General features: G+C 52.8%; 1 protein-coding gene across 2 annotated transcripts; it reads right to left on the bottom strand.

The window, feature by feature from the left end:
• Nucleotides 1-27,702, bottom strand: CHD3 (chromodomain helicase DNA binding protein 3). 2 transcript variants are annotated; one of them, XM_081109210.1, is made up of 40 exons: nt 27,418-27,702; nt 22,294-22,406; nt 21,615-21,785; nt 21,231-21,352; nt 19,503-19,786; nt 19,148-19,275; nt 18,817-18,967; nt 18,390-18,583; nt 17,843-18,076; nt 17,448-17,651; nt 16,498-16,709; nt 15,381-15,512; nt 14,895-14,994; nt 14,295-14,486; nt 13,940-14,140; nt 13,440-13,577; nt 13,043-13,164; nt 12,721-12,894; nt 12,444-12,585; nt 12,100-12,231; nt 11,359-11,476; nt 11,023-11,147; nt 10,330-10,561; nt 9,869-10,035; nt 9,261-9,438; nt 8,755-8,820; nt 7,964-8,049; nt 7,694-7,827; nt 7,033-7,177; nt 6,575-6,737; nt 6,333-6,454; nt 6,099-6,234; nt 5,887-5,988; nt 5,578-5,706; nt 4,549-4,657; nt 4,243-4,375; nt 3,742-3,937; nt 2,511-2,674; nt 2,162-2,288; nt 1-1,274 (listed from the first exon to the last, which is right to left on the bottom strand). In XM_081109210.1, the coding sequence occupies exons 1-40, from the start codon at nt 27,671-27,673 to the stop codon at nt 1,153-1,155; spliced, it is 6,156 nt and encodes a 2,051-aa protein (XP_080965336.1). In that variant the 5' UTR covers nt 27,674-27,702; the 3' UTR covers nt 1-1,152. The 2 variants fall into 2 exon arrangements, with proteins under 2 accessions (XP_080965336.1, XP_080965335.1); XM_081109209.1 differs by having other exon boundaries at nt 3,696-3,937; nt 21,231-21,370.
• Nucleotides 27,703-27,750: the final 48 nt, after the last annotated feature.

Consider the following 27,750-nt stretch of genomic DNA (forward strand, 5'->3'; position numbering starts at 1 on the left):
GAAAGGAAAGTATAATTTATATGTACAACCAATAAACCTGATACAGAAGAGGGGATTGGGACAGACCAGGAGTGAGTGTGAAGAGAGGCTGGGGAATGGCCAGCAAGAAAGTGAAGGGGCAGCGAAGAGGAAGTGGAGGGTTCGCCATGCAAACTGCCCCTCTCCTCAGCCCCTCCTGGGAAGAGGGTGTGCGTGCCCGTGCCTCCCTAGCCTGCTCTCATTATTTTTCTCTGGTCCTCAAAGCAAGCAGCCTCCTGACTAGGCCCCCTGCCTCACACACTCAAATTTAGTCCGTATTCAGGCCTTCAGGAGAAAGGAGAGAAGTCCTCAAAGAACCTGAGCCCCAGAGCTGGGGGTCCCCCCAGCATCTGGCCCGTTGTGTTCTCTCCCACCCTTTCTAGGTCACCTGGGTCCCTAGGTCAGATTGGGGAGCTCCTCTTTGGCTTGAGGGGGTATCGCCCAACCATTACTCTCTTTGTAGAGGTGGTTCTTGGCCCCTGTGGAGGGGGTAAGATGCCCAACACAAGATGCCAGTACACAGGAGGTAACTGAGCCAGTGAATGGCGCCTTTATTCTGAGGCGGAACAGCAATTGACTCCCTTTAACTGCTCCACACTCTATTTCAGGAGAGGCAAGGGAAGGAAACATGCAGCCACCCCTCCTCTCCCCTTTCTCTCTGCCAGGGCTCATGGTCATCCTTATCTAAAGTCCCCTTCCTCTCTTCGAAGCTCCTTCCCTCCACCGGAAGTTTCTAAAGGCCAGGCAGTGCTAACCCCCACCTCTGCACAAGATGGAGCTTATCCTGCAGGAATAAAGGCTCCACTTCTTACCTCCCCACAACCATTTATTGGGAAGCTGTGTATGTTTGGCAGTGGAGGATAAAGGTTCTTGGAAGACCCTGCTAACCAATTCCCACCCAGACCTCTTCTCACCAGCACAGTCTTCAAAGCATGGTGGGAAAGATGTGTGGGAGTGGAGAGAGACAAAGGGCCCTTCTTGAAAAGAGGAGTCATAGAGAGGGGCAAAGGGGCTCCTAGCCCAGTGGTGGCCCAGCGGGTGGGGAAGGCGGAGGATTGGCAGCAGACCCCAGAGTCTGAGCTGGGGGTCGGCCTCGGGCACGGGGCCTGGGTGAAGGGCAGGCCTGGGATCCAGTCAGTCGTCTATACAGATCACCTCCCCGGCTCGGGGCTCCTTCCGGTCCAGCCCGTCTGACACTAATGCCCCCACCATTTCCTTCTCCTTCTTCACCAGCACTGGAGGGCCGTTGGTGGCGGCTGTTAGGAAAGGGGATAAGGAAGTCAAATCCCTACCTCACTCCCAAACATCACTTTCTGACAATAGTATATGCTCGTTCTCTCTCTCTTTTTTTGTAATTGATTTCAGAGAGAGGAACGGAGAGGGAGAGAGGGTTAGAAAATCACCAAGGAGCCTGGCCAGCATGGCTCAGTGGTTGAGCATCAACCTCTGAACCAGGAAGTCATGGTTTGATTCTGGGTTAGGACATATGCCCGGGTTGGGGTCCGATCCTCAGTGTGGGGCGTGCAGGAGGCAGCCAATTGATGATTATTTCATTACTGATATTTCTGTCTCCCTCTCCCGTCCTCTCTGAAATCAATAAAGATATATTTAAAAAAAAAATCAATGATGAGAGAGAATCACTGATCAGCCACCTCCTGCTCACCCCAACTGGGGATCAAGGATGACCTCCTGGTTCATGGGTTGACACTCAACGACTGAGCCACAATGGCCAGGCAGTATATTCTCATTTCTAAGTCACCTCATGCCACTTGCAATTGTCCAGGGTAGGGGTGGTAAGACCAGAGCAAACACCTCTCCCTGAGGTTCCCCCTTGTGCCACATGATGGAACAAATGCTCCAACTCTCACTATACCCCCTTCTCATTCACATTCTCTTTCTCTGAAGTAGCCCAGATGGAGGAGGCTCAGGTAAGAGATAGCTGAACCACTGAAACCCTGGATGAGGTTTTTTGAGAAAGGAAATGGAAGAGAAGCTAAGGAAAGGGTGGGAAGAATAAACCCCAGAACAACTCCATTCCATAAAACACTGGGTATTGCCAAGGAAATGAGATGGGCTGGAGCAGTAAAAGATAGCTGAGCAGGGAAAAGCGTGGAAAAGGAGAAATGAGAGGGAATCAGCTGACCTGTGATGAAGGACCCTGCAGGCATCTGGCTGTAATTGGCGCCTGCGGCGGCCAGAGCCCCTACGGGAGCGGAGCTGAAGGCCGCCCCGTACCCCGGGGGTGTGGCGTAGGGACCCGGGGGAAAGACCTGCAATAGAGAGGGAACCCAAGTTAGAGAGTCCACAGTCTGAAAGGAAATAAGCTGAAGGGAAAACTTTAAGGACCAAACTCTAGAACTACTGAGGGGTATAATATAAGGAGACTCGAGGGTGATGAGAATACTGGAGTAAGTCATTTTCCATATTGTATAGGATTCCATGTAAGTATGTATACCAACTGGGAGAATGGAATTAGAGGGGAAGGAGGTTACCGGTGTGGGGTGAGGCTCCGTGCCCTTGCTGGCCAGCCGGCTGAGGATGCTGCGCTCGGACATCTGAAGGCGGGCTGCGATGGGGGGTATTCGAGACAGCGTGGCCGGCAGGCGGGTCACGTCTGCCTTCATGTCGCTCAGCAACTCCTCCAGCTGGTTCAGAACTGGGGCCCGGGCCACGGAGAAAGAAGGGCAAGAGAGAGACAGGGAAAGAGAGAGATGGAGCCAGGAAAAGAGATGAAGAGTCAGACGGACAGATAAAGTCAGAAAAAGAGAGTGAGAGGACACAGATGTCAAAGAACCAGAGAAGAAGAAAATGATAGAAGTACACAGAAAAAGAGCGACTCAGTGAGTGGGTAAGTGTCAGGTAAAGAGGCAGAGAGACCAGATCATCACAGAGATAGGATGGAGAGAGAAGAAGGAAAAGAAAATACGGAGAAAAGGAGGATAGGGGAGGACATTGGAAGACATAGGGGCGGGGAGTTGTCAGAACATCCCATACTGTAAGAAGGAAGTTTTGGGGTTGGGGATGATAGGGAGGAAATAGGAGGCGTGGGGAGGTGGTAAGTGGTGTCAAAGATTTAAGGATCAAGGTTTTAATATGTTAGGGGGGAGGGAGGTTAGAGGGTCAGCATTAGGAATTAAAACAGGAATCAAAGGGTCCAGGAGTCAATTACTACATCAGATAGAATTAGATGGTTAAAGGGCTTTGGAATTTGATATTTTATTTTCAAGGTAAGAAGGTTTGGGAGGAAGGGTTGAAGGTCAAAGGGAAGTTTCAGGGGTAAGGTCAGAGGGTGGGATGGTGGTAGTTTCCGCCTCGTGGGGTGAATGAGGTCTGAGGAATGTGATTTGTGGGATTGGGGATAAGGATTTTTGTGGCTCTACACAGGCCAAGGCCCCAGAGAGGGTGCTATCGGCAGTATGGCAAGCATGTGGGTCAGTGAAGATCTTCTACCCTTTGGAGGGGATGGGGCACAGCCTCATGGAGTTCTGGGGAGAAAGTCCCTCTCTTAAGCACTGATGTGAATGCTATTAGACAAGGATGAGAGTTGGCTGCACAAACTCTAGTGGCTAAAAGCCAGGTGGGTTAGGGGTGGGGTTACAGGTCAGAGGGGGTTGGTTCAGAGGGTAAAGGGGTCAGAGGGGTGGGAAGATTTTGAGGGGTGCGGGGTGAAGACTTACGCAGCGTTGTGGGCCCTCCCCCGCGCGGGGCCGCCGCGGCCCTTACCCTTGTGCAGTACGGCGTTGGCCGGCTTGTTCCCCGCCAGCGACTCCTTGGAGAGGTGCTGGTGGCTCTCAGCCAGGCACTCGGCCTCGGCGAAGCGGGCGTGGAGGGCCATGGCGGGGTGCGCCGGCTCCTGCGATAGGTTCAGGTAGGCCGCCCGCCGAAGCTGCTCCTCAATCACCAGCGCCTGCTCCAGGAGCTGAGGGCGGGGGGAGAGGGAGTGAGCGCAGGGTCTGCCAGCAGTGGGTGAGTGGACAGTGAGCCAGACTGGAGACCACACTGCTCTCACTGCCCACCCAGGGCATCCCCACTCCACACCAATACCGACCCTAGCACCAACCCCGATCCAGACCACAGTCACAAACACAAGCTTACACCCCAGTCTTGGCCTCAAGCATCACCACCACCCTCAAGGTGTTAACCTTCCCCACAGTCCAACCAGAGGGGGCCCACCTCTCACCCAAGCCCGTCTTCAACACTGTTCCTTTTGTTCCTCATGCCCACCTTGAATCTCCGGGCCAGAAACTTATTTTTCATCTCCAGAAAGTTCCCCTTATTGGCTTCAGTTTTAAATGGCTCATTGATAATGGCAAACTGAGCATCATTCTGGATGTCCTGCCACCGTGCATAGCCATGGCTGCCAATGAAGGAAGAGGACCATCAAGGAATTTAACAGGAATGGCCTGGGCTTGATCTCCCCAAAGGGTGGCACGATGTCCCCTTCTCTGGGTGTGGACTCCTCTTCCCTGTAACTCCCCTCTCTCTAGGTTGTAAGAACCTTTTTTTTCTTGTATTTGTATCAAAGGATACAGAACAATCCCGGCCAGAAGCCAATAGTCATGTCTTCGGTGCCAGATTTCATTGAGTTTCCCCGAGGAAATAGCTGCCCGTTCCTCATTCTGCCACAGTGTGTGAAGCTCTGAAAAGAGGATGGAAGATAGATGAGGCATCAGGAATTTCCAAACCACATCCAACCCAACAAACAGGTAGAGATGAGGGAATTGAACAGTGGTGGAGGACACCAAGGGCTCTTTATGAGGGACAGGTCAAGGTTAGAGTAGGGTTAAGAATAAAAGCAGTTACAAACAAGGTTCAAGTTAGAATTAAGAATAAAGGTAGAGCCCAGCCGGCATGGCTCAGTAGTCGAGCGTCAACCTATGAACCAGGAGGTCAGGGTTTGATTCCTGGTCAGGGCACATGGCCAGTGTGGGGCATGCAGGAGGCAGCCGATGAATGATTCTCTCTCATCATTGATGTTTCTCTCTCTCCCTCTCCCTTTCTCGCTGAAGTCAATAAAAAAAATATAGTAATAAATAAATAAAGGTAGAATTAAAGACAACTTTAGAGTTAAGAGTACAGATAGTCCTTGGGTTACATTGGACTAGACTTAGGTTGTTTCGTGGTTACGTTGCCATCTCCCATTTACTTACATAAAAAAAAAAGATTCTGTAATTTCGACGTATGTACATATGTGCTTTATGTTTTTTATTATTTATTTACCACAAGTAAAGGTCAGGAATTGTTATCTTTGTTTTAATTTTTTTTTACTGTTTCACTTCATCACTGCGGTGTATGTGCTCCATGTGGGTGACGTAGGTGCTTATGCAGGTGGGTTCCGACTCACGGGAAAATCGTGTTACGTCGCGCCGTAGGAACGGAGCTCCGATGTAACCTGAGGACCACTGTACACTTAAGAAGGACTGAGGGCAAGGAGTGGAGACAGTGTGTATCATTTCATTGGCAATTACTTGGAATTAAGGCCTCAGGCAAAAAGAGAAACCCCATGAGGATGAGCAAATCCCAGTGAAAAACAGGTGGCAGTAAGCGACACCCACCCACCTGTAAAGCCGCCATCTGCAATATTGAACATGAACCGTGGCTTCTCTGCCTTCTCCTCGCGTCGCCCATTGGATCGTGGCTCGTCTCGAGGCCCAGACCGAAGCTCCCGGCCGCCTTTCACATCTTCTGCTAGGGCAGATGGGACAGAGCTCACACCTGAGGAGTCTCCTTCCAGACCCCACGACTACCCCCTGTGCTCTGCTGGAACTGGGAACAGCAACCCACCCAGGTGCCAGGCATTTGGTCCCCCAGACTCCACCTCCCCTGATTCCCTCAGGTTCCCAAGTGTCCAGTCCTTCCACCCATTACCTCTCTTGCCCAAATCCCCTGTTTCCCCCTCTGGCCTCTCCCTGTGTTCCTGTCCATCCAACGGCTTCTCCTCCCCCCTCTCTCCTGGCGTCGACTCTGTGGCTGTGGGAGGGGGTAAGGGACAGGAAGGGAGAATGTCACCCTCATTCCCTGAACCCAGAAGAGGGAACCCCCAAATTCTAAGCCCATCACCCCTAAGTCCATGCACCCACCTGACTTCTCTCTGTCCCCCCGGTACCCAGGTTCAGGCTCCATCTCTCCAGCTACCCCTGGCTCTTCATCCTCCAGAGGGATCTTCCTTGACTCCGGCCGTTCCCCGAGCGATAGGGCTGGGCTGGGGGCATCAGCCTGGGAGACAATGAATCTGGATGAACTGGAGGGTTCCCAGACACCTGACCTTCAAGACCCCCCTTCCTTCTCCTTAGAGGAGCCAGGTAGCCACACACCTCTGTCTCCATCTTCTCCCCAATTTTGCTATTCTTCTCTGGCTTCTCCTCCTGGTTTTCAGCTTCATCCTTCTCAAGTGGCGTCCTTATGCCATCTCCTTTCTCACTTGGAGCTGGAGTAGCTACAGGGGGAAGGCAGAGTGAAGAGGCAGAAACTCCCCACCTTCACTCCAATCCCTCTGCGTCTGGCCCCATCCGATACCGGCCTCATCTGCATCTCTCCAACTATGCTGCCCCATTACCAGGCTTAGAGGTGCAGGGGCTGTTGGCAGCAGAAGCCTCGGGGGTGGTGGGAGACGTTTTGGTGGGAGAGGAGGCTCTGGAGGAGCGCTTGGAGCCAGCACTGGGGTCAGGCATCAGCTCAGGCACCGACCAGCGCCCATTGATGTGCTCAAACTCTTGTACCTGAGGGGAGAGGGAGTGTCACAGACACAGGATCTGCTTCAGGCAATGGACGCCAAGGAGCTCCAGTCCCCCCTGTCTCATCTTGAACCAGGGACGCAAGACAGAGGAAGGACAGGGGCCAGGCAGCCAGCTTGGCCCTTTTGGTGAGGAGAAGACTGTACCTTATTTTTTAAAATAATTCTTTATTGTTGAAAGTATTACATATGTCCCTCTCTCTCCCCATTGATCCCCTCCAACCTGCCCCAGACCCAGGCCCTAACCGCCCCACTGTCTGTGTGCATGGGCCATGTGATACCTTCTTCTTGACGAGAGACATGACTCCAATGCGGGTCAATACTTGCTGGCGACTCAGGCCCTCCCGAGGGACCCCGTCAGCAAATGTTTCAGAGCCGTCTGCCCCGGGCTCACAGAGATGGCGCATGAACAAAGACACGTAGGCCCTAAGAACCATGGGGATTGAAGGTGGGTTAGAAGAGCCTTAAGAAGGACAGGGGTTACAGAACCCCTGAACCCTAAATTCCTGAGGTGCCTCCAGGGGTCCTCCTGAGCCTCTCCAAATCCTAAACCCCCATCTGCCCCTCCCCTTGTTCTTCCACTGTCTCCTTGGCTTTGGTACTTCATTCCTAGGCCCCATCAGTCAGCTCCTCATCCTTTTCACCAGCTCCCCTGCCCGGTTAATGGCCAAATAAATGTGAGGCCAGGACAGTCTAGGAGAGGCTCCTCTTGTAACCACCTCTCCCATGGGGAGGAAGCCCGGCCTCTCTACTCTCAGCTCGTCTGAGGGAAGGTGGGTCAGGCTAAGCCCACCTCCCAGGAAACCGAGCTCGGACTGTTGTACGGCAGGGAGCGTGATGGTCAGCTGAGTAAGATCACATCATATGGGGCCAAGAGGAAGGAGGACACACCCAAAGCTCTTACCCTTTCACCCAACTCTGTCCCGTATCACCCACACTCACTTGAACTCTTTCTCAGTCTTGCCCCTTAGGTCTCGCACCAGCCACTGAGTGGTGAAGGCATCCTGCGGGGGCATCCCCCAGCGCATCACGGCATTGAGGAAAGCCTTCCGCTGCCGGGTGTTGAACCCCAACACCTAGGGAGAGGAGGGAGGGGGTGATGACGTCCAGGCTTCTCATTTCTTGGTCCTTTCTCCCTCAGTGACTCAATTTCCGACCCCAGCTTTCATTCTCTCCTTAGGGAACTCTGGGGCGCCCGGGCCCAGCTCTCACCTCAATGTTGCCCCCAACACGAGCCAGCAGTGGAGGCAGTGGCTTATCTTTTTCATTCCGGAGCTGCCTCTTTGACTGTCGACGCCCTGGACAGGGATGACCCCAGCAAGGAGATCCATTACTTCTTCCACCCCCCAGTCCTGCCAACACCCCATTCCCACAAGATAAAGAACTCGGGGAAGGCCTGTGACATGTCGGAGGCACTTCTAATTTTCTTCCAAGCACTTTCAGAACTACTAACTCAGTAGTGAAAAATTACTATTAAATATTTGATGCAAGCAAGATTACTGATGGGAATGTAAAATGATGCAACCTTTCTTTATCTTTCATTTAGGCATCTAAGCTTGTGTGGTTATATACTCCAAATTTTAACAGTGGTGAGGTTAGGGATATTTCTTTCTTTCTGCTCATCTGTAATCTTTACTTTTTCTTTAAAAAAAAAAAAAGGCATTTGCCGAAACCGGTTTGGCTCAGTGGATAGAGTGTCAGCCTGCGGACTGAAAGGTCCCAGGTTCGATTCGGTCAAGGGCATGTACCTGGGTTGCGGGCACATCCCCAGTAGGAGATGTGCAGGAGGCAGCTGATCGATGTTTCTCTCTCATCGATGTTTCTAACTCTCTATCTCTCTCCCTTCTTCTCTGTAAAAACTCAATAAAATATATATATATATATATATATATATATATATATATTTTAAAAAAGGCATTTATTTATATAAAAACTGGGCTTAAAGGACAATAGGAAGTGAAATGAGAAGAGATGTGGTAGAAAGTCAGGAAAGTAGATGCCACCTTCAGGACGCTCATCAAAGTCTTCATCCTCCTCCTCTGATCCCACTGAGTATTCTGACTGGTTATCTGCAAGGGGAAAGGACTCAGTGTCAGTGATGGCTCCCCGGACAAGCCCTTTCCTCCTGGATGCCTCCTGGGGATGCTGGATGACGGTCCGCAGTCTGACTTCAAAGCCATATATCCTGAACCATGTCCACACACCTTGTCTCTGACCCCTCCTGAATCCTGTGTAACCCACTTTAAACAAGGACTCCTGGGTGTCCATAGGAACCCTCCACCACCACCAAACAGTTAAGATCGCTTGCAAATCCACCTGGCCTCTGGGTAGCGCCTACTGATCCTTCCTAATCCCTTTCCCCTTTAAGAAAGAAGGCCCAACTTCTAGGCCTCTCTCTTTCCTACGGAATGTCCCAGCCTCAGGCCCTTCCTCAGCACTATGTGCTTCTCAGTTCCTGCACTGGGGGGAGTTGGGGGCGGGGGGGCGGGGGGGGGAGGGCAGTCCTCACCTTGGTCCTCTTGAGCAGCATCGTTGTAGTTGACTTGCTTGCGAACCCGCTTGCCCTTGCCGAGGTTCCGGGCTAGGTCCTCCTGCTGCTGCTCATAGTGATGCCTCAGCAGCTTCTCCCAGTAGTCAGGGTCCACGTTCTCCTCCTGCTTGATGATCTCCCGTTCGATCTCCTCAATCTGAACAGCAGGAGAATGAACGCTGGTGGCTTCCCGCTTCACCCAGTCCTTCTCCCTCCTGCCTCCTCGATCTCAGCTCTGCATACATTTTCTGGACGTCGCACGTTTTCCTGTTCCTTATCTCTTACCTTCAGTACGCTCCTCCTCGTTATTTCCCTTTCGAAACCTCTCCTCTAGTGCCCTCTGCGCCCCTCCTGCTCTGACTCAGAAAGCACCCTTCCGTGTGTACCAGCGCAGCGCTTTCTGTGCCTAAGTCTGTCTCCACAGTCCAGTTTGACCCAGACCAAGAAGCTGTTTGTGGTTCACTAAGATAAAAGATGAGATAAAAAACAAGAGGAAAGGGATCCTCCTACTTTGAGGTCCAGTAAAGGAAACGGCCCCTCCGAGTTGGCCTGGGATAGACAGTACCTACCTCGCCCCAGCCTCTCACCTTGTCTTCCTCCCGCACCACATACTGGGCCACCTTGAAGGAACTGAGATATTCGTTCATATTCTGCACATCAGTGTCTTCGGTTGCATCCTGGTTTCGGTCCAACAGCCGAGCAATGGCCTCATTGTCATAGTGAATCACACTGCTGTCCTCCTCCTTGTTCTCCCCTGGTGGAGATGGGGAACAAGAGGGAACTCTTGAGTTCCAACCAAAATCTCGGGCAGAACTTTAAAAAGATCAAAGGAAAGCATTCCACTTTGCTTCCCTTCCGCAGGAGCTCTGGAGAAGGCCCTTTCCCTGGAAGTCAATGTAGTGATTTGTTGTTTTCAACCCTACATGAAAGGAAAGGGGCCAACTTTCTCCACAGACTGAACAGAACAGTTTTCTTCAAGGGTTTCAGAAGAGAAGTGCTCACGGGAGAGCAGGGGCCAGTTTGAAGAAGTTGCAAAAGGAGTTCTCACCCTCGTTTTCATCCTTAAATAGTTCCTCAGTGCCAAATTTGAGGATGTCATCCAGCTCCTGCTTGGACATGGAGCCCGCCTTGGAGCCCAGCCCAGGACGCACGACCAGGTGGGTCAGCATCATCTTTCTCTTGGCCACTTGTGTGATTCGCTCTTCCACTGATGCACGAGTCACAAACCGGTAAATCATTACTTTGTTGGCTTGGCCGATTCGATGAGCGCGGCTAAAGGCCTGCAGGAGTGGGAGAAAGTGAGGACGGGCCAGGGGAGATGGCAGAGGAAATGCCATCAACATGTTCCGGAAAGGAGACCGGCAAGGAAGCGTCTTCTATCTGTCCCCCCAGAGGTTTGTTTTTGTGTTTTTTTTGTTAATCAATTCCACTGAGTTTTAGGGAGAATAGGAGAGGGAAGGACACAGAGAAAAATCAGTGTGAGAGAAACACATCGATTTGTTGCCTCCTGCACGAGCCCGACTAGGGCCCGGGCCGGGGAGAAGCCTGCAACCAAGGTACGTGACCTTGACTGGAATCAAACCCGGGACCCTTTGGTTTGCAGGCCGACGTTCTATCCACTGAGCCAAACTGGCTAGGGGCCCCCACAGGTTTATTTCTGACCCCAGAACATGACACCCTCCTCCATGAACCAAAGCCTCCTTGCCAAATGGTGCAGAAGCTCTAGGAGGCGAGTTCTCACCTGGATGTCATTATGAGGGTTCCAGTCAGAATCGAAGATGATGACAGTGTCTGCAGTGGCCAGATTAATGCCCAAGCCCCCAGCTCGGGTGGACAGGAGGAAGCAGAATTGTTGGGCCCCAGGAGCTAGGAGGTATGAATCAGGAGATAAGGCTTTTCTTGTAGCCAGCAATTCAGTCTACCTGTTCCTAGATATTCCCTGACTACAAACAACCTTGTCCCCAACTCAAAAGCCCAAGGGGCTTATATACTCCCAGAAGAGGCCCCTCCCAGTCCAGGGACCTATGCACTGGTTTCTCAGGCCTCCCGCAGTGGGACCAAGGCATCTCCCGCTTACCGTTGAATCTATCAATGGCCTCCTGCCTCAGGGCACCAGTGATGCCACCATCGATGCGCTCATACTTGTAGCCTTCGTAGTCTAAGAAATCCTCTAGCAAGTCTAACATTTTGGTCATCTAGAGCAAGGGAAAAGGAGAGTCCAGAATGAGGAGGTAGTGGGGTGTGCCCTGGCTGTTCTGACTATCCCTTTACTTTCCCTCAACCCCAACCTTTACCCTTGTCTCCCTGCACTCCTACGCCCCCCTGGTGCCGCTTCCCCCAGGCCCCCTCTCATTCCACATTCTTGTCATAATTTCTTCTTGATTTCAGATCATTTCTCCTAAGGCAGAGACTCTTCTCTGAGACCCACGAAAAGTTTTCAAAGAAATCTATAAATCCCCTAAAAACCTGTATGCAACTGTTTAATTGTGCAGCTTTTCTGGAGAGTGGGCCCATAGCTTTCATAAGATTTCCAAAAGGTCCGCCTCTCCTCCCCTCTCCAATAAGGTTAAGAAATAGAAATAGCTACCAGCCCCCAGAGACCTCCTTGAAGAGGCAGACGGTTCACCCTCCCATTCTCTCCATGAGGCTTAAAAGAAACTGACTACAATTTCCAAAGAACAGGGACCAGGGTCCAAGAGGAACTTAGCTATACCAGAAACTTAAGGGTGCCATCTCCCAATCTCTCATCCCATGGCAGGCACAGGAAGGAGGCAAGGGATTAGTCTGATGGTGAGAGTGAAGCACGGGGCTGGGTCACCTGTGAGAAGATGAGCACTCTGTGTCCTTGCTCCTTCAGCTTCCGCAGCATCTTCTGCAGCAGCATGAGTTTCCCAGATGACTTAATAAGTGCCCCACCCTCATAAGCCCCACTGGGGAGTTTTGGGGACTCCTGGACAAGAGGGAGAAAGGAGGAGAGGATAAGGAAACATACCCCTATATTCTAACTGTGCCTAGGAAAGCTAGAAGCCCAAATCCAGCCTCCACACCTTTAAAATTCCTACTCCTCTCAGAAATCCAGTCCCAGCTTTAGCCCTGTGCTCAACACCTCCCACTGTTAGAAAGCCAGGCATGTACTAATCAGTTCCCAGCTCGTGTATCTACCATAGCAGCCACAGGAAAGAGGTATGGATGGTTGCAGCACTTCTTAAGATCCATCATGATGTTAAGCAGTGACACTTGGTTCCCACCGCCTCGTGAATTCAAGGCCTCAAAATTTCGAGTCAGGATATACTTGTAGTATTTCCTGAAGACCGGGGTTGAGGGTAGAGAAGAGACACAATAAAATAAATGATTATGATGTTGCACTTGATCACCAACTCTTGGAAAGCTGCCAACAAATGCCCAACCCCTGGTCCAGGTAACCCGCCTTGCATCTCACTTCTGCATGGGGCTCAGCTCCACTCGAACGATGAGCTCTGTCTTGGCTGGCATGTTCTTAAAGACGTCAGCCTTGAGCCTCCGAAGCATATGTGGCCCCAGCAAATCATGCAGTTTTTTAATCTGGTCTTCTTTGGATATGTCTGCAAACTCCTCCAGGAAGCCCTCCAGGTTGCTAGTAGCCAGGAGGAGATGTGAACAGCTGTCAGGTTCTTTGCCTCTGAACTCAAGCTCTATTCTTCCCTTCAGATGAACCCTCCACCCACTTGTTTTAGTCCCCCCACCCCTCTCATTTCTGCAGACTACCCTAAGCAGCTACTTACTTAAACCTTTCTGGGGTGAGGAAGTTCAGCAGATGAAAAAGCTCTTCCAGATTATTTTGCAATGGAGTCCCTGTTAGCAGTAACTTATGATCTATCTTGTAGCCATTGAGGACCCTGAAAAACTAGAAAATGGGACAAGAAGACAGGAGAAAGGGCCCATCAGTGGCAAATGGTTGGCCCACAGTATCAACCTTTTCCTGCTTCCAGCTTCCATTCCCTCCAGGATCAGAGGCTCCAAGTCCCTAGTCCTCACCCTCTTCCAACCTGGACTTCTCCCAGAGGTTCTCCAGCATCTTGCCTCCTGGACTACAGAGAAGCCCCTGGTACTTAGTATTTTAGGGTTAAGGCAAGTCGGAGTCCACACCTCAAGCTTCTGAGGCCTGAGCGTCGCACTCACCTTGGACTGGTTGTTCTTGAGTCGATGGGCCTCATCCACCACGAGGCAGGCCCAGCGGATGGAGCCAAGTGCTGCCTGATCAATGGTGATCAACTCATACGATGTCAGGAGAACATGGAACTTCACCTGTGCCTCCCTCTGCCAACACAACATTATCCATTCGGCTGCCACCCGACACCCCAGCCCCTAGCCCCCATTTTCTACCAGGGCACCCTGTCCTGACCATGACTGCCAAAGGGACTCAGTTATCCTGTCCTCCAACTTTGGCTCCATGCAGGGATCACTGAACATGGCCCCCAAACTTGCACCACATGTCCAGTATGGACAGATCCACGTACACCCCTGGGAGTACCTACTACATCTCCAGGGCAGGAATGCAGAGAGGTGAGGGTGGGTAAAGGAGGAAGAAGCTGAGTGAGGAATAAAGAAACTGAAATCCTGGTTGGGGCAAAGAAATGACAGATTTGAGGTCTAAGAGGATATGAAGCAGAGGGGCTTACCTTCATCTTAAAGGCTTTCTTGCCACCTTTGATGGCATTATCTTCAAAGGAAAACTCATTCTCACGAATGATGGCCCGGCTGTCCTTGTCACCCGTGTATGTCACCACATAAAACTTGGGTGCCCACATCTGGAACTCCCGCTCCCAATTAATGATGGTAGAGAGCGGGGCACTCACCAGGAAGGGACCCTTTGTGTGGCCCTGGGAGTAGAGGGTAGGGGGAACCATTAGTCTAGGTTGTATACCCCAGTCCTCTGCCTGTCACCCCCCACCCCACCATCCTCCATTCCCTCATTCCCCAGGCCAGGGTAGGCCTCAACCTGGCTTCCCCCTCAGGAGCCCCAGAATTCAGCACCTCTTTATAGAGTGAGTAGAGGAAGACGATGGTTTGTATGGTCTTGCCCAGCCCCATCTCATCAGCCAGAATGGTGTCAGTGCCCTGGGCCCATGAGAAACGTAGCCAGTTCAACCCTTCCAGCTGATACATGTGCAGAGTGCCTCCAGTGGCTGTGATAAACCGTGGCTGAGTCTCATATTTCACTGTAGGCTGTAGAGTTAAGAAGTCAAAAAGCTCAAGGAAACTGTCAGCTGTCTTGGTCTCCTTCTCTGCCCTCCTCCCTGGCACTGGTACCAAGTTGGGTCACAATTCCCTTTACCATAGCCAGAGCTCATGGAAGTTCTAGTCTTTAGTCCCTCCCCCTCATTCCTTAAAACAACACCCAGCAGCACTGTGGGGAAGGAAGCTGGTGGAAGAGTCCTATGTGCTTCTGTCTCTAGTGGCTCTCTCTCTCTTATGCCAAAATCCCTAGCCACTCCTGGGGCAAGGCTGAATATTGAAGAAAGAGCTACTATTCAAAGAAGCTGTTGAAACTCTGGGACGTTCTGTCAGTAGCCTCTGGGAAATGTTCAGTCGCCATGGCTCCAGCAATGAGAGGAAAGCCGTGAGAGGACTTACGTCGTTAGTAGGAGAATTGGGAGGCCCATCACCCTGCAGCTCCTTCTTCTTCTTCTTATATTTTCGGGGCTGCGCGGGGTCCTCTCCCATAATGAGTTCTCTGGGAAAAGAGTGGGTCCTGAGTGAGGCCTGGTTCTTGGTACCCCCACTCTTCGGAACTCATTCCAGACCTATCTCCCACTTCCCATAATCTACATATTCTCCCAATTCCTTTCTCCCAGGCTTTGCACCCTCACCCTTAGATTTCACCTCTACAGCTAACTCTCCTTCCTCCTGAGCACCCTCTTTCTCATTGCTCAGGCTAAATCATATTTCTGTTCCACACACTGCCTCTTCACCAACCCCACCCCAAACAACCTAACCCAGGTTCCCAATGTCCTACATTCTAGATAGGTCTGTCCCTACTGTACCTCATTTTATGCTAAAGGTTTAGCTTTTATGCCTCTATCCTCAGACTCCCTCTAACTCATGACATAGCTCCCTTACCGGTGTCTCCAGTAGCTTTGCTTATGGTCTTCATATTCGGGGATATTCATTTCATCTTCCTCCCATGTGGACTGGTCATATGGCAAGTCCCTCCATTTTACTAAATAGTGGTAATTTCCCTTTTTATCCACACTGTGGGACAGGAGGAGAAAAATAATATGGATCACAAGTAGGAAAAAATCATAATAAACACAATTATCAGCAAACATGCATAATTTGTTACTTAATCCACAATGCTGGCCACTAAAAGGGAATTCAGAATGGCTGAAATACTACCTTAACTTTTTCAGAATGGCTTCCTAAAAATCAACTATCAAAAAACACCCCTGGGGCCCTCGCTAGTTTGGCGCAGTGGATAGAGCGTCGGCCTTGGGACGGAAGGGTCTCAGGTTCAATTCCGGTCGAAGACACATACTTTGGTTGCAGGCTAGATCCTGGCCCTGGTTGGGGAATGTGTGGGAGGCAACCAACTGATGTGTCTCTCTCCCATCGATGTTCCTCTTTGTCTCTCCCTTCCCGTCTACTCTCTCTATATATCAATGGGAAAAATATTCTCGAGTGAGGATTAACAAAACAAAAAAAACCCACCCCTGGGCTTCAATATCACTTGTTCATCCAATCAGTATTTACTAAGCATCTACTATATGCCAGGCACTGGTGAGTCAGGAGTGAACAGAAGAGACAAATGATTCCATTCTCATGGAGCTCATATTCTACTGGGGAAGGCAACAATGAAACAGAAAAATAAATTATAGCACTAGGCAGTAATAAGTACTATGAAGAAAGAAATACTAAAAGCACTGTATTTAATAGAAATACTAAAAACATGTTTTTCATGTTTTGCTTTCATGCCCTGATCCCCAGACGCACGTGTCATTTCCTGTGCTATTAGAGATTAAAGGAAGCAATGGCAAAAAGTCAGTGCTTGCTGGGCTTTCCCCCTGGAGTCTTTCATCCCCATAGAGGAAACAAGGCCAGAAGGGCGGGGGCTGCAGCAGGGGTTACTCAGATAGATCAATTATTTGGTTAATTAACAAATGCTAACATGCGGCCGTACTTCCAACAAGAAGGGCGGCCTGTCCCAGGGCCAAGGCCTTCCCAGGGAACGGGAATTCACCTGTGGTTGATGATGCGGTGGACCGTCATCCACTCTGGCTTGATGCCAAAACGATAATATTTCTCCTCCATCTCAGCGTAGTACGGATCTTTCACCTTGCGCTTGTCACTCTTCCCGTCATCCTCACCGGAGCCATAGTCCAGGGGTGGGGGCTCATCCATGTCATTCTTCCGTTGGTAGTTTCGGTACATTACCAAGTGGAAGATTTCCAGCTGATGGGGCACAGAGGATGGTGGGGAAGAGACAACCCTACCATCCCAGGGAACAAAGGGAAGAAGGAAGACGCCACCAGGGGAAGCGCATGGAAAAGGGAGCGATGAGAGAGATGGGATGAGACACACAAATTAAAGCGAGAAAGCAGGAGAATACAATGAAGCAGAACAGAGTCAGGATGTGTGTGGGGATGTAATAAGTGAAGGAGGCAGGGAGTAGGTTTATTAAGATTGAGACTATAGCCCGGCCAGCGGGCTCAGTGGTTTAGCATCGACTATGAACCAGGAGGTCACAGTTTGATTCCCGGTCTGGACATATGCCTGGGTTGCGGGCTCAATCCCCAGTCTAGGGCATGCAGGAGGCAGCTGATCGATGATTCTCTCTCACCACTGATGTTCTGTCTCTCTCTCCCTTTCCCTTCCTCTCTGAAACCAATAAAAAAATATTTTTTAAAAATTGAGAATATAGGTAAAACACAGTTAAAGTTAGATAAGAGATGGGATTAAGGAAGACTATGTTATATCTGAGGGAAGAAATCTAATAAAAACTGAGAGAAAGGACTAGAGACCAAGAACACCACATTTGCAAACTAAGAAAGTAGGTATGGTGTGAGGGCCTAAGGCTTGATGTGAGGGAAAGCAAAATCTGTGTATTTGGAAGAACAGAAAATAGAGGGGTGAGAGAGACAATTGCAGCAAATGGGGTCACAGGACAGAGGGAAGGAAAGACCCTTGTACCTGAAGCTCCTTGGCCCAGGAGCAGTGCCAGTAGGACAGTCCTACCCACTTGACAAAGAACTCTCGCTCTGATCTGCCTTGAAGAGGACGAGGAGGTGGGGCATCTGGATTCCCATCTACCTGTGGGGGGGCCGGCACTGCCACGGGCGGTTCCCCCCACCGCCAATGCAGGATCTTCTGCACACGGCCTTTCAGCATGGGGCACTTCAGGATGGACACACACGAGGAGGAAAGAAAAAGGCAGAAAGAGCCCACCATTAGAGTCGGAGAGGGATCCCACCAGGGAATCTCGGGCTAAGTGTTGGGGAGAGCAGAGGAAGAGCTAAACATTTGGGACCCAGAGATGGGACAGGAGTCAGGGCTGACAGTAAACACTGAGAGATGGGTACACTCACTGTGCATCGGGGACACAGCCATTCACCGTTGGGGATGTCAGGCAGGGGTGGGTTTAGACAATGAATGTGGTAGGAGGAGATGCAAGCGTCACAGCACAAGAGCTCCCCACCATCCTTGCACACACGGCAGTACTCCATGTGGTCGTCTTCTTCCTCCTTCTCCCCTTCTTCCTCTCCCTCCTCTTCATACTCCTCCTCCTCTTCCTTGGCCTCCCACTGTACCCCCTCCTTCTCCTGGGAGGCCAAGGACAGACACAGACATAGACAGAAGAAAGGAAATAGGCGTGAGACTGGAAGATAGAGGCAAGGATAGGACACCTAAGTCCTAGAAGTGCCTGGAAGACTGGTGGGAACAAAGACACAGGATGTCCCAGTTTCTAAAAACGTTGATTTGGGGAGCAAAGGGATGGGGAGAGAAACAGACTAGAATCCTGGTCACTTAAACACGTTACTGAGAAGGCCAGGCCTCTGGGCAGAGGAAGAAGACAACGGAAACCACGGAGGAAAAGGCGGGCGGGTCCCTGAGGTGCTGGCACCAGGTACTCACACAGTGGGGGCAGCTCCATTTGCCCTCAGGAGCCCGGTCAAGCTCAGGATCAAGGCAGACGAGGTGGTAGGCACGGGGGCAGGTGTCGCACAGAATAATTTCCCCACCCTGCTGGCACACCTCACAGTAATCCTGGTGATCCGTCTCGTAGCCATCAACCTCCTCCTCCCCGGCCACTGCAGGACAGCCCAGGACTGTCATATACCCCCGTGGAGGCAAAGGAACAGAGAAAGAAAGAGGGATTGGGGAGGGGGCAGGGAGGGGAGGGCGGGGGGGGGGGGGAGAGAGAGAGAGAGAGAGAGAGTGAGAGAGAGAGAGAGAGAGAGAGAAGGGTTGAAAACAGAATTCAAAATTGAAAATAAGAAAGACAATGAAGGAATGAAAGGAAAGCAAATTGACAAGGTCACACACAACTGACAGCCCTTACCCTTCTTCTTCTTTCTCCCTGGCCGGCCTCTCTTTAGTTTCTTGGTGCGGACAGGGCCATCAGGACGGCCTGAGGCACTGTGGACACTGCCACTATCCAGGTCTGACTCCTCAGCCTCTGGTTCGGGGCCCTCGTCACTCTGAAAAACATACTGCCCATAGCCCCATGGCTGTCAGAGAGGTTGACTTGATTTTACTCCCCTCCCCAGGCCTCTAGCTCCCACTTCAGCTTCCCTCATAGACCCCTGTGTCTGGACACCTGCCCCCCGCCGCCCCCCGCCCCAAACCCTGACACCCTGAAGGCGTACAGTGAACAGGGAAGGGCTACTCACTGAGCCTTTCTTCCTCTTGCCACCCAGAAGCCCTAGTTTGATTTTGAGTGGTGTCATCTTCTTTCCCCGAAGCTTCTTGCGTCCGTCAGGCACTCGGGGGCTCTTACTCCGCCTCTTATGGCCGGGACCTGGATGAGGAGTGGCAATGAGGGAGGAGAAGCAGAGGTCATGACCTCCTGGGATAACAGAGGTCACAGGGATCCTTTCTGTGGGTTCTGATTTCACGGAGAACCCTTCCTGGAGAACACTTCTCCTGCAGCAACCAGGACTGAGAGGACAAAAGAGTTCTAGACTATAATTTGAGGACATGTGGCTTGCAGGGTGGGGTGACAGTTGTTCAAAGAGGGTTTCTCACCTTTGCCCTCTTTGGTTTTGGCTCTTCGGATGGGTGGGGGTTGGATATCAGCAGCAGGTGGGAGTGGAAGGGCAGGGGATCCGGAAGGTGCTATGGGGGTGGCCGATGAGACAGCAGCTGACACCTGCTCAGCTACAGCTGCGGCTGCTGCAGCCGCTGCTGCTGCCACAGCTGCTGCCGACCCCTTGAAGGGGTTATTGGCACTGAACTCTCTCCACTTGGCCCCAAGGATGGTCATCATCTTCGACATTGGGATCTTAGGATTCTTCTTAGCAATGAGGGGCCTGTAAACATACCAGCAGAAGACTCAGAGCTTTTACAGATGTTCTGGGAATATTGCCATTTCCCCTTATCAACTAAGTCTATGTACAAGCTAGGATTCCTGAGTGGTGACAGTATGTCCTATTAAGAATAACATCAACTTGAAAATAAATGAAAAGTTTAAAGAAAATGGTTAAATAAGACAGAAAAGGTATTTAAAAAAATAGAAAAAGCAAAATAAAATTTAAATGCACAGAAGATAAGGATAAAACAAAAATGATATAAAAATGCTTTACTTTTGAATATTACTTTACATTTCATAAAATACTTTCATATACATTACACCTTTTTTGTTGTTGTTAATCCTCACCTAGGACATTTTTCCATTGATTATTTTAAAGAGAGCGTGGAAGGGAGGGAGGAGTCAGAGAAACATCCATGTGAGAGACACACACACTGATTGGTTGCCTCCCACGTGCACCCCAACCAGGGCCTGGGATCGAGCTTGCAACTGAGGTATGTGCCCTTGACCAGAATCGAACCTGGGACCTTCAGTCTGCAGGCCAACGCTCTATCCACTGAGCCAAACTGGCTATGGCCATCACACCTTATTTTATCCTCACAATAATACTATGAGTTGCTATGATTCTCTGAATTTTCTAACAAGTTCCATGAGCCCTGATGAAGGATCCCATCAGGTGGAGTCTGATGGGCCACACTCTTGCAGGGATATGGGTGACTGTAGCAGTGAGGTAGGGGAGATAATAGTACTTAATAACAGCTTCCAAGTATTGAATGCTCCCTAGGAGCCAGGCACCGACTGTCCTGAGCTTTCCATTCATTATCCCATCAAATCAGGACAAGACCCCTGTGAGGCACACACTATGCCATCCCTATTTTACAGATGTGTAGTGACTTGCCAGAATACGAGGACCTGAACCTCAGGAGGCTGCCTCCAGCGCATTAAACTGCTATGTTAAAGTGCCTGCTCCCTAACAGGCATCTCTGCTATACTCTACTTTACTTGGGAGCCACAGAAGCTCAGGTCCTGCTGCTAGCAATGCAACCTCCATTATGACTGGGGCCTAAAGTAGGGGCAGAGGACCGGATAACTGAGCAAAGAAAATGGAGGCATGCTGATGCTCTCTCTCAGCTGCTGTCTAGAGAGAAGTCATCCAGGAGAAACTGGGACTCTTGTCAGTCCTCACTATGTTTTGTCACTAGAGCATTTTCTAACCTGGTGCTGGAATTGTGACACTCCCCGACCTGTGAAGGGCTCCTGACTGTGGCCGTTGGATCCTTAGGAGTCTAGGGATTCCCTAAAATTACATTGGAACTTTGTGTGTGTGTGCGTGCTGTGAATTTCTTTGGAGATCAGTTTCTTAGCTTTTATCAGATTTCAGAGGGGCCAGGGCCTCCCCCAAATAAGAAGTGTCTATTCTCGCGGACTCTCCAGTCCCACCGCACCTCATGAACTGGCTAAAGGCTTTGTAGTTGGTAAGCGTGTGGTAATCCTCCTCCGAGAACACATGCTCCACGTCCTCCAGGCCCCAGGTGAGAAGCAGAGTTGCTGATGACTTCTGCTCTACCTGCTGGGAGACACCAGGCTTTAGTGAGGCTGAGTTGGTGCTTCTCCAGGCCCCAGCCTAGGCCCAGGGAAGCTGGTGGGTCCTACCTACCGGCCCACCAGCTTCCCTGGGTTTTCTGCTTCATGTCCCCATTCTCCAGCCCAATCTCCCCCTGTCCCCCATTGTAGCCTCTCCATTTAGCAAATAGCCCCCTTTGGGGTTCTCCCTCCTCACATCTGTCTTCACTATTCATTTCTCCCCCTTACTCCCTAATTGTGCTCACCTTGGGCCCACCATCTCCCTCCCCTTTTTTCCGCCGCTTGGTCTTCTTCTCCTTTTTTTCTCGGTGCTTCCGTCTCCGCTTCCGACCTGGTCCAGTTCCATACTCACTGCCTCCACTCTCCGACTTCTCCCGGTACTCATCTCGCTCAGAGCCAAATTCCTCTTCACTGTCCTAAGGGAGAGAAATAAAAATAACATTTCCTCAGCCCTACCATGTGCCAGGAACTGTTCGTAGCAATAATACATATCGTCTCTTTTAACCTTCACAACAATCCTATGAGACAGTAACTAATCTATTTGTTGCACGTTTGGGTTGTGTGTGTTTCTGCAGATGAGGAAACTGAGGCACAGAGAGCTAAATAAATTGCCCAAGTAGACAGAGGACTGCTAGGCTCCAAATTCATGCAGTCTACCTCCTGAGCCTGTGCTTTCAACTGCTTCTCTCTGTTGCTACGGCAAGTTACATAGAAAACTAGGCTCTTCCCTGTTTGTAGTAAGTGCAGTTAGGGTCCCAGATACATGAGATACAGGCCAGCAAGAGGTGCAGGGAGGGTGGCGGTGTGTTTGGGGGGGGGGGCGGAGGGGGATTGAGGGGGGTAAGACAGGACGAGAAACAATTTAGGCCTCCGGGAATGGGTCTCCTGAGCCTTACTGTAGAGACAGAAGTCTTTAACACTTACAAGCTTCTTGCGTTTTCGGGGTTTTCCTGGCTTGTTCTCCTTCTGCTTCTTGGGTCCTCGTTTTCTCTTCTTCACACCCAATGCTGAAGGCAGCAGTCGAATGTCATCCTTATCTTTAGAGCAGAGAATAACAGGAAAACCTAAGCTTCTAGGTTCCCGGTCTATGCAGGCCCTTGACCTCACCCTTCCTAACTTCCTTGGTTCCTACTTCCCACTCTCTAGGAACTCCAGCGTTAACTCCTCCGAACCTTGACTCTTTTCACTGGATGCAAACAGAGTCTTTTAAGTACTCTGGGATGCTCTGGTTCTGAATGGGAGGTCAAGGGTCAGAGGAAAGAGCAGCCAAACCACTCCCTTCTCTCCCCTCCTACTAACAAGGGACCAGGCTCTAGGTCATGGGCTCCGACTGTGGCAGGTCCTTTCAGTCGCCGCCAGGGCTCCTCCTGCCTTCCAGAACCTCACTTAGCCAGCTGGCATCCTGCCCAGGAACTGGGGAAGCCATGCCCAGCTGCTGGCCTGGCCCGACCCCAGCACTTGGAGTGGGGAGACACAAGCTGGCAGCTCCCTAAGCCAGATGCTGAGAAGGGAGAGCCAAAGGTGGACACCTGGGTTCTCACTCTAACACCCTGGGGCCCTTCACATCCTTTTTGTGAAGAGGGAGGCCTCTATATTCCTGCAGATGATCACCCAGCCTTCTGTCACCCCAACACAGACCTGGAGGAAAAGAAATTATCAGCTGGCACTTTCACTTCTGGCCCCCAGGTTCATAGTTTCTGGCTCCTTCATCACACCCTAACCCTACAGTAGAAAGCGTCCACAATTATCTAAATACTAGAGGCCCAGTGCACAAAATTCGTGCACAGGTAGAGTCCCTAGGCTTGGCCAGCAATCAGGGCCGATTGGGGCCTTTTGGCTGCCGGCTGGGGCCTCCCTTCCCCTGGCCGGGGCCTTCCTTCATTCTGTGCCGCCCCCTGGTGGTCAGCCCAAGTCATAGCTAGCAATCGAACTCCTGGTGGAACTTCCGAGGGGACACTTTGCATATTAGCCTTTTATATATAGAGAGGCCTGGTGCACGAATTTGTGCACCAGTGGGGTCCCTTGGCCTGGCCTGAGGGATCAGGCTGAAACCGGCTCTCTGACATCCCCCGAGGGATCCCGGATTGTGAGAGGGTGCAGGCCACGCTGAGGGACGCCACCAGTGCATGACTGGGGCCGGGGAGGGATGCAGGAGGTTGGCCAGCCGGGGAGGGACCACGGGAGGGCTCCAGGGCATGTCCGGCCAGACCCCAGCAACAAGCTAACCTACCAGTCAGAGCGTCTGCCCCATAGTGGTCAGTGCACATCATAGCGAGCGGTTGGGCTGCCTTAGCATATCATTAGCATATTATGCTCTGATTGGTTGAACGGCTGACCAGACGACCGGACACTCAACATATTAGGCTTTTATTATGTAGGGTTCCTTCTCCTCCTAAGCAGCCTGGAATCTGCCTTCAAATCTATTTCTATATCCCTGCTCCCTTTGGGAACTCTAGGGCCCTATTCTTTGTCCCTTAGTCTCACCCTTCATTTCTAAATTTAGTTCCAGACATCCTGACCATTCATAAATAAACAGTATGGGAGACCCAGACAAAGATATAGACACAGACACACCCTGCATCTATACTATCACATGCACAGCATACTCTCATACTTATAAGCACACATCGAGGATAGCCTGTACCTGCTTTCAGCAGGGCTACTAGGCCCCTAACTTTCTCTCCCAATGTCTGTCAGAGAGGCCAGGGCTGGTTCTTCCTTGATTTCCCCCTGCCCCATTCCCCATGACCCCTGCCAGTCTGGAGGCTTAGGAGACAGAGTTCCTCCATGCAGAGGAAGACACTGATGCCACAGAGACATGGAGCCCTGCTTGGCTTCGCTCCCACAGCAAGCATGAGACTAACCAGCCAGACCTGTCTTGTTAGGCAGAGGTGGCTGTGGCTGTGGCTGTGCTGGAGAGAACCAGCGCTTGGCCCAGCCCCTTGCTCCAGGACACACAATCCTTCCTCCCACAACAGCCAAGGGAAAATTAGCCACAATTAACACTGGAGGCCTCCGTTTCCATTGCCTCAGAATCCCTTCAATGCTGTTCTTCCTAACTCCTGGATCCCGTATCCTCTCCTGCAGGAAGACACCCTAGGAATAGGGGGGGGGGGGTCTGCAGAAAGCTCCCCACCCTCCCGGGAATGGGGGATGGGGGGGGGGGAGGGCAGAGTGAAAATTGTAATAGGAAATAGGAAGTCAGTAAGACGCCAGGCCTCAGCAGTCAGCTCTCCCTAACCCCGGGGACGGAGATTAATAGGAACATGGAAACGGGGCTGCGGGGAGAGTGGCAAGAGCCGGCCAACTGGCTAAGGACCAGGGACACCGCCTGGGTCGCCACCAGCTGGGGGCGGGGCCCAGCCCTGGGACCTCGCCGCCCCAAGTCCAATCCCCACCCCAGCAGGTTTCCGGACTTCGGAGGAGAGTGGTGGGGAGAGGCTAGGTAGCAGCGTGGCTAGGAAAGGAAAGGAAAGGAAAGGAAAGGGAGGGCAGTGAGGCAAATCTAAACCCCAACCTCGGTCTCACCAGCCGCTCAAAGCTGGCCGGGAGCCCAGACTCTCCCACAGCCCGGCGGATCGCGGGAAGACGGCGAGGGCGGCGGGCGGAGGGCGGAGCCTGGCGGCCCCGAGAGCGGGAGGAGCCTCGCTGCAAGCCGCGCCTCCCGCCCGCCCCGCTCCTAATCTCACCATCAATCTCTCACACATATATTTATTTTTTTCTCAAATTCCCTTCCCTCCCCCACAACGAACCACCATAATAGGTCTGCTGCACATGCGTACTGCACGCAGGGGGTGGGTTTGTATCTTCAGACCTTTTGCAAAGAAACTACCAGAATTTTCCGCACCACCCACAATCATTCCCCACCCCCACCCCCAGGAATCACATCTATATATTATGTTATATTATTTCTCTAGACTTGCCAGAAGGGGGAGGGAGAAGAAATGAGTTTTGGGCTTCCTGCTCCCTTCCCCCATCAATACGAGTGCTATTATTTTAAACGTTCAACAATGTAAGGAGACTGGAGAGGGGGGAAGGGATAAAATTGGTCTTGGGGAAAAAAATGTAAGACAAAATGGTGAGAATCAAAGCAGTCAGAAGGAAAAACAATAGAAGCCTCTAATACGCACATAGAAAAGGCTGAGGGAGGGCAGCCCGAGCAAATTTCCTTGAAGAAGGGTGATTTAGCCCACACTTAGACAGAAATAATGAGCAGACTAAAAATATTTTTCCAAAGTTTTACCCCAGAAAGTCATCTAAGGTCACTGATTAGACTTGGAGGGCTGAAAGGGAGATAAAAATTGCCCTGGGAGACAGAGGAGGTGGGTTTTCAATTCAAATAAAGAATTTTAAAAACATTTGACGTTTCTTCTGGTCTATTCAGAACGCCAAGAGGGAAAGGGGAGGGAGAACTGACACAAAGACCCATCTCCCCCTCAGACCCTGCTCCGCTCACAAACCTAAATCCCGATCAAAACCCCCCGATCGCACATCCCAACTTGGAAATGCGAATGGGTGACAGCTGCCAATCCCCCTCGGAACCGACATCCTTTCTGTCCCTCGCTTTTAGCCCCTTGGGCTGTTTTCCTGGCGCCTTCCCTCCCAGCTCCTGATTCCTTTTCCCTCCAGCAAATCAATGGGCTCGCGGGGACAACTTTCTAAAAACTTTTCCCCTTTCAGAGCAGCCTGGCGGCGGTGGAGAGGGCTTTATCCCGTTTCACCCGACACGCAGCCCCCTGCCCTCCTAATAGAAGCACCTACTCTCCCCGCAGGACGCCTGCCACGGGCGCCACAGCTCGACAGGACCGTCTTACAAAGAACACGCTGCTGGACGTGGCGAAGTTTGGTGCATTGGTGCCGCATGGCACCCAGAGGCTCGGGGCGTGGGTCTCCCCTTTCACTGCCCCAGCGGAGGGTGTGGAGCCTAAGGATGCTCGCCTCGAGGACGAGAGAGAACTCCCGGGAGAGGGGTCTGCGCGGGGCCGTCTCCGGCCCGGGGCGAGCAGGGTGTCCCCTCCGCAGCGGGAGGAAGGGCCGGGAGGCGGGCGCCCGGTCGTCCCTGGGGAGGGGCCGAGCGCCGGCCGGGCCGCCGGGCAGCAGGGTGGGCAGTTCACTCGCCCCGACCTGCTCGGGGCGCGGGTGGTTCCGGCCGGAGTGACAGTGAGTGGCAGCCACGTGAGGCTCCTGGCCGGGCAGCTCGGCCACCCGGACTGACAGGGGCGGGGGGGCGGGGTGTGCGCACTTGACACAAAAGAGCCCCGAGCACAGGAGATGGACTTGGGGGCGTCTGGGCCCCCAGACCCTTGCCCCCCCATTCTGAGTGCCCGCTCTCCCTGCGGGGTTCCCGGAAGTGGCCTGCGTGGAGGGTGCGCCACCTGCCCGGTCCTCGGCGGCCCAGACAGGCACGCGACCCTCCCCCCGCGGCCCCGAGCCGGCGGACACTGAGGTCCCGGCAGGTGGGGGTCCCACGGACACCGCCCCCCCGCCGCCTCTCCGACTCCTGAGGGGGGACGGGGAGGGCCGCGGCCGCTCCACACGCGGACACCCCACTTCACCGCCGGCCGACCCCACCCGGGCCGGAGCCCGCGGGGTGCCCGCGGCCGCCCCTCCCCCACGCGCCCCTCCCCCGCCGCCGGCCGGCCGCCGGGTCTCCGCGGTCCCTCGCGCGGCCAGGGAGGGGGCCCGGGCTTCGCCGCGGCCGTTTCCTGCCTGCCCCCTCCCCGCCGAGGGAAAAAAAACCTCCTCCTCCTCCTCCCCCGAAGCCGCGACCGAGTGGCCCGGTCCGCGCGCGCAGCTCGCGCCCAGCGCTCTCCAGCCCGGGCGGCGGCGGCGGGGGCGGGGGGCGGCGGGGAGGGGAGGAGGCCTGGCCCCGCGGCCGCCGCCGCCGCCCGGACCGCTCGGACCGCCGCGGGGCCCCGGGCCCGAGACGGCGTTCCGCGCCCCGGATTCGCCTCGGTTCGGCCGCGCGGCGGGTGCGTCGCCCCAGCCCGGCCTCGCGCGCCGGCGGCCCCCTCGGGCCGGGGCGGGGGTGAGTCGGCGGCCGCTTACCTGGCGGCGGGGGCGGCGGGGGCGGCGGCGGCGGCGGGAAGAGGTGGCAGGCGGGGGGGCTGTGGCGGTCGCGGTCGCGGCCCCGGTCGTGGCCCGGCCCGCGCCCGAGGATCCCCTCGTCGTCGTCCTCGTCGTCTTCGTCGGCCGCCTCCACCTCCTCCTCCTCTTCGTCACCCTCATCTTCCTCCTCTTCTTCCTCCTCCGACACCACCATCTCCTCCTCCTCCTCCTCCTCGTCCCTCAGAGGGGAAGCCATCCTGTGGCTCTGGCCCCCCCACCACCCCCCCACCCACCGCCCGCCCGCCTCCCCCACCGCTACCACCACCCCCGCCT

The sequence above is a fragment of the Myotis nattereri genome, assembly GCF_964212035.1.
Source record: "Myotis nattereri genome assembly, chromosome: 16".
NCBI lineage: Eukaryota > Metazoa > Chordata > Mammalia > Chiroptera > Vespertilionidae > Myotis > Myotis nattereri.

Excerpts from the sequence above, each read along its gene's own strand:
- CHD3 (XM_081109209.1), bottom strand. The coding sequence starts at position 27,673 with ATGGCTTCCCCTCTGAGGGACGAGGAGGAGGAGGAGGAGGAGATGGTG. Across the intron at positions 21,371-21,614 it reads AGGGAGATGGTGGGCCCAAG|CCTGGTGTCTCCCAGCAGGT; the intron begins GTGAGCACAATT and ends GCCTCACTAAAG. Across the intron at positions 13,165-13,439 it reads TCAAGAACAACCAGTCCAAG|TTTTTCAGGGTCCTCAATGG; the intron begins GTGAGTGCGACG and ends CCCATTTTCTAG.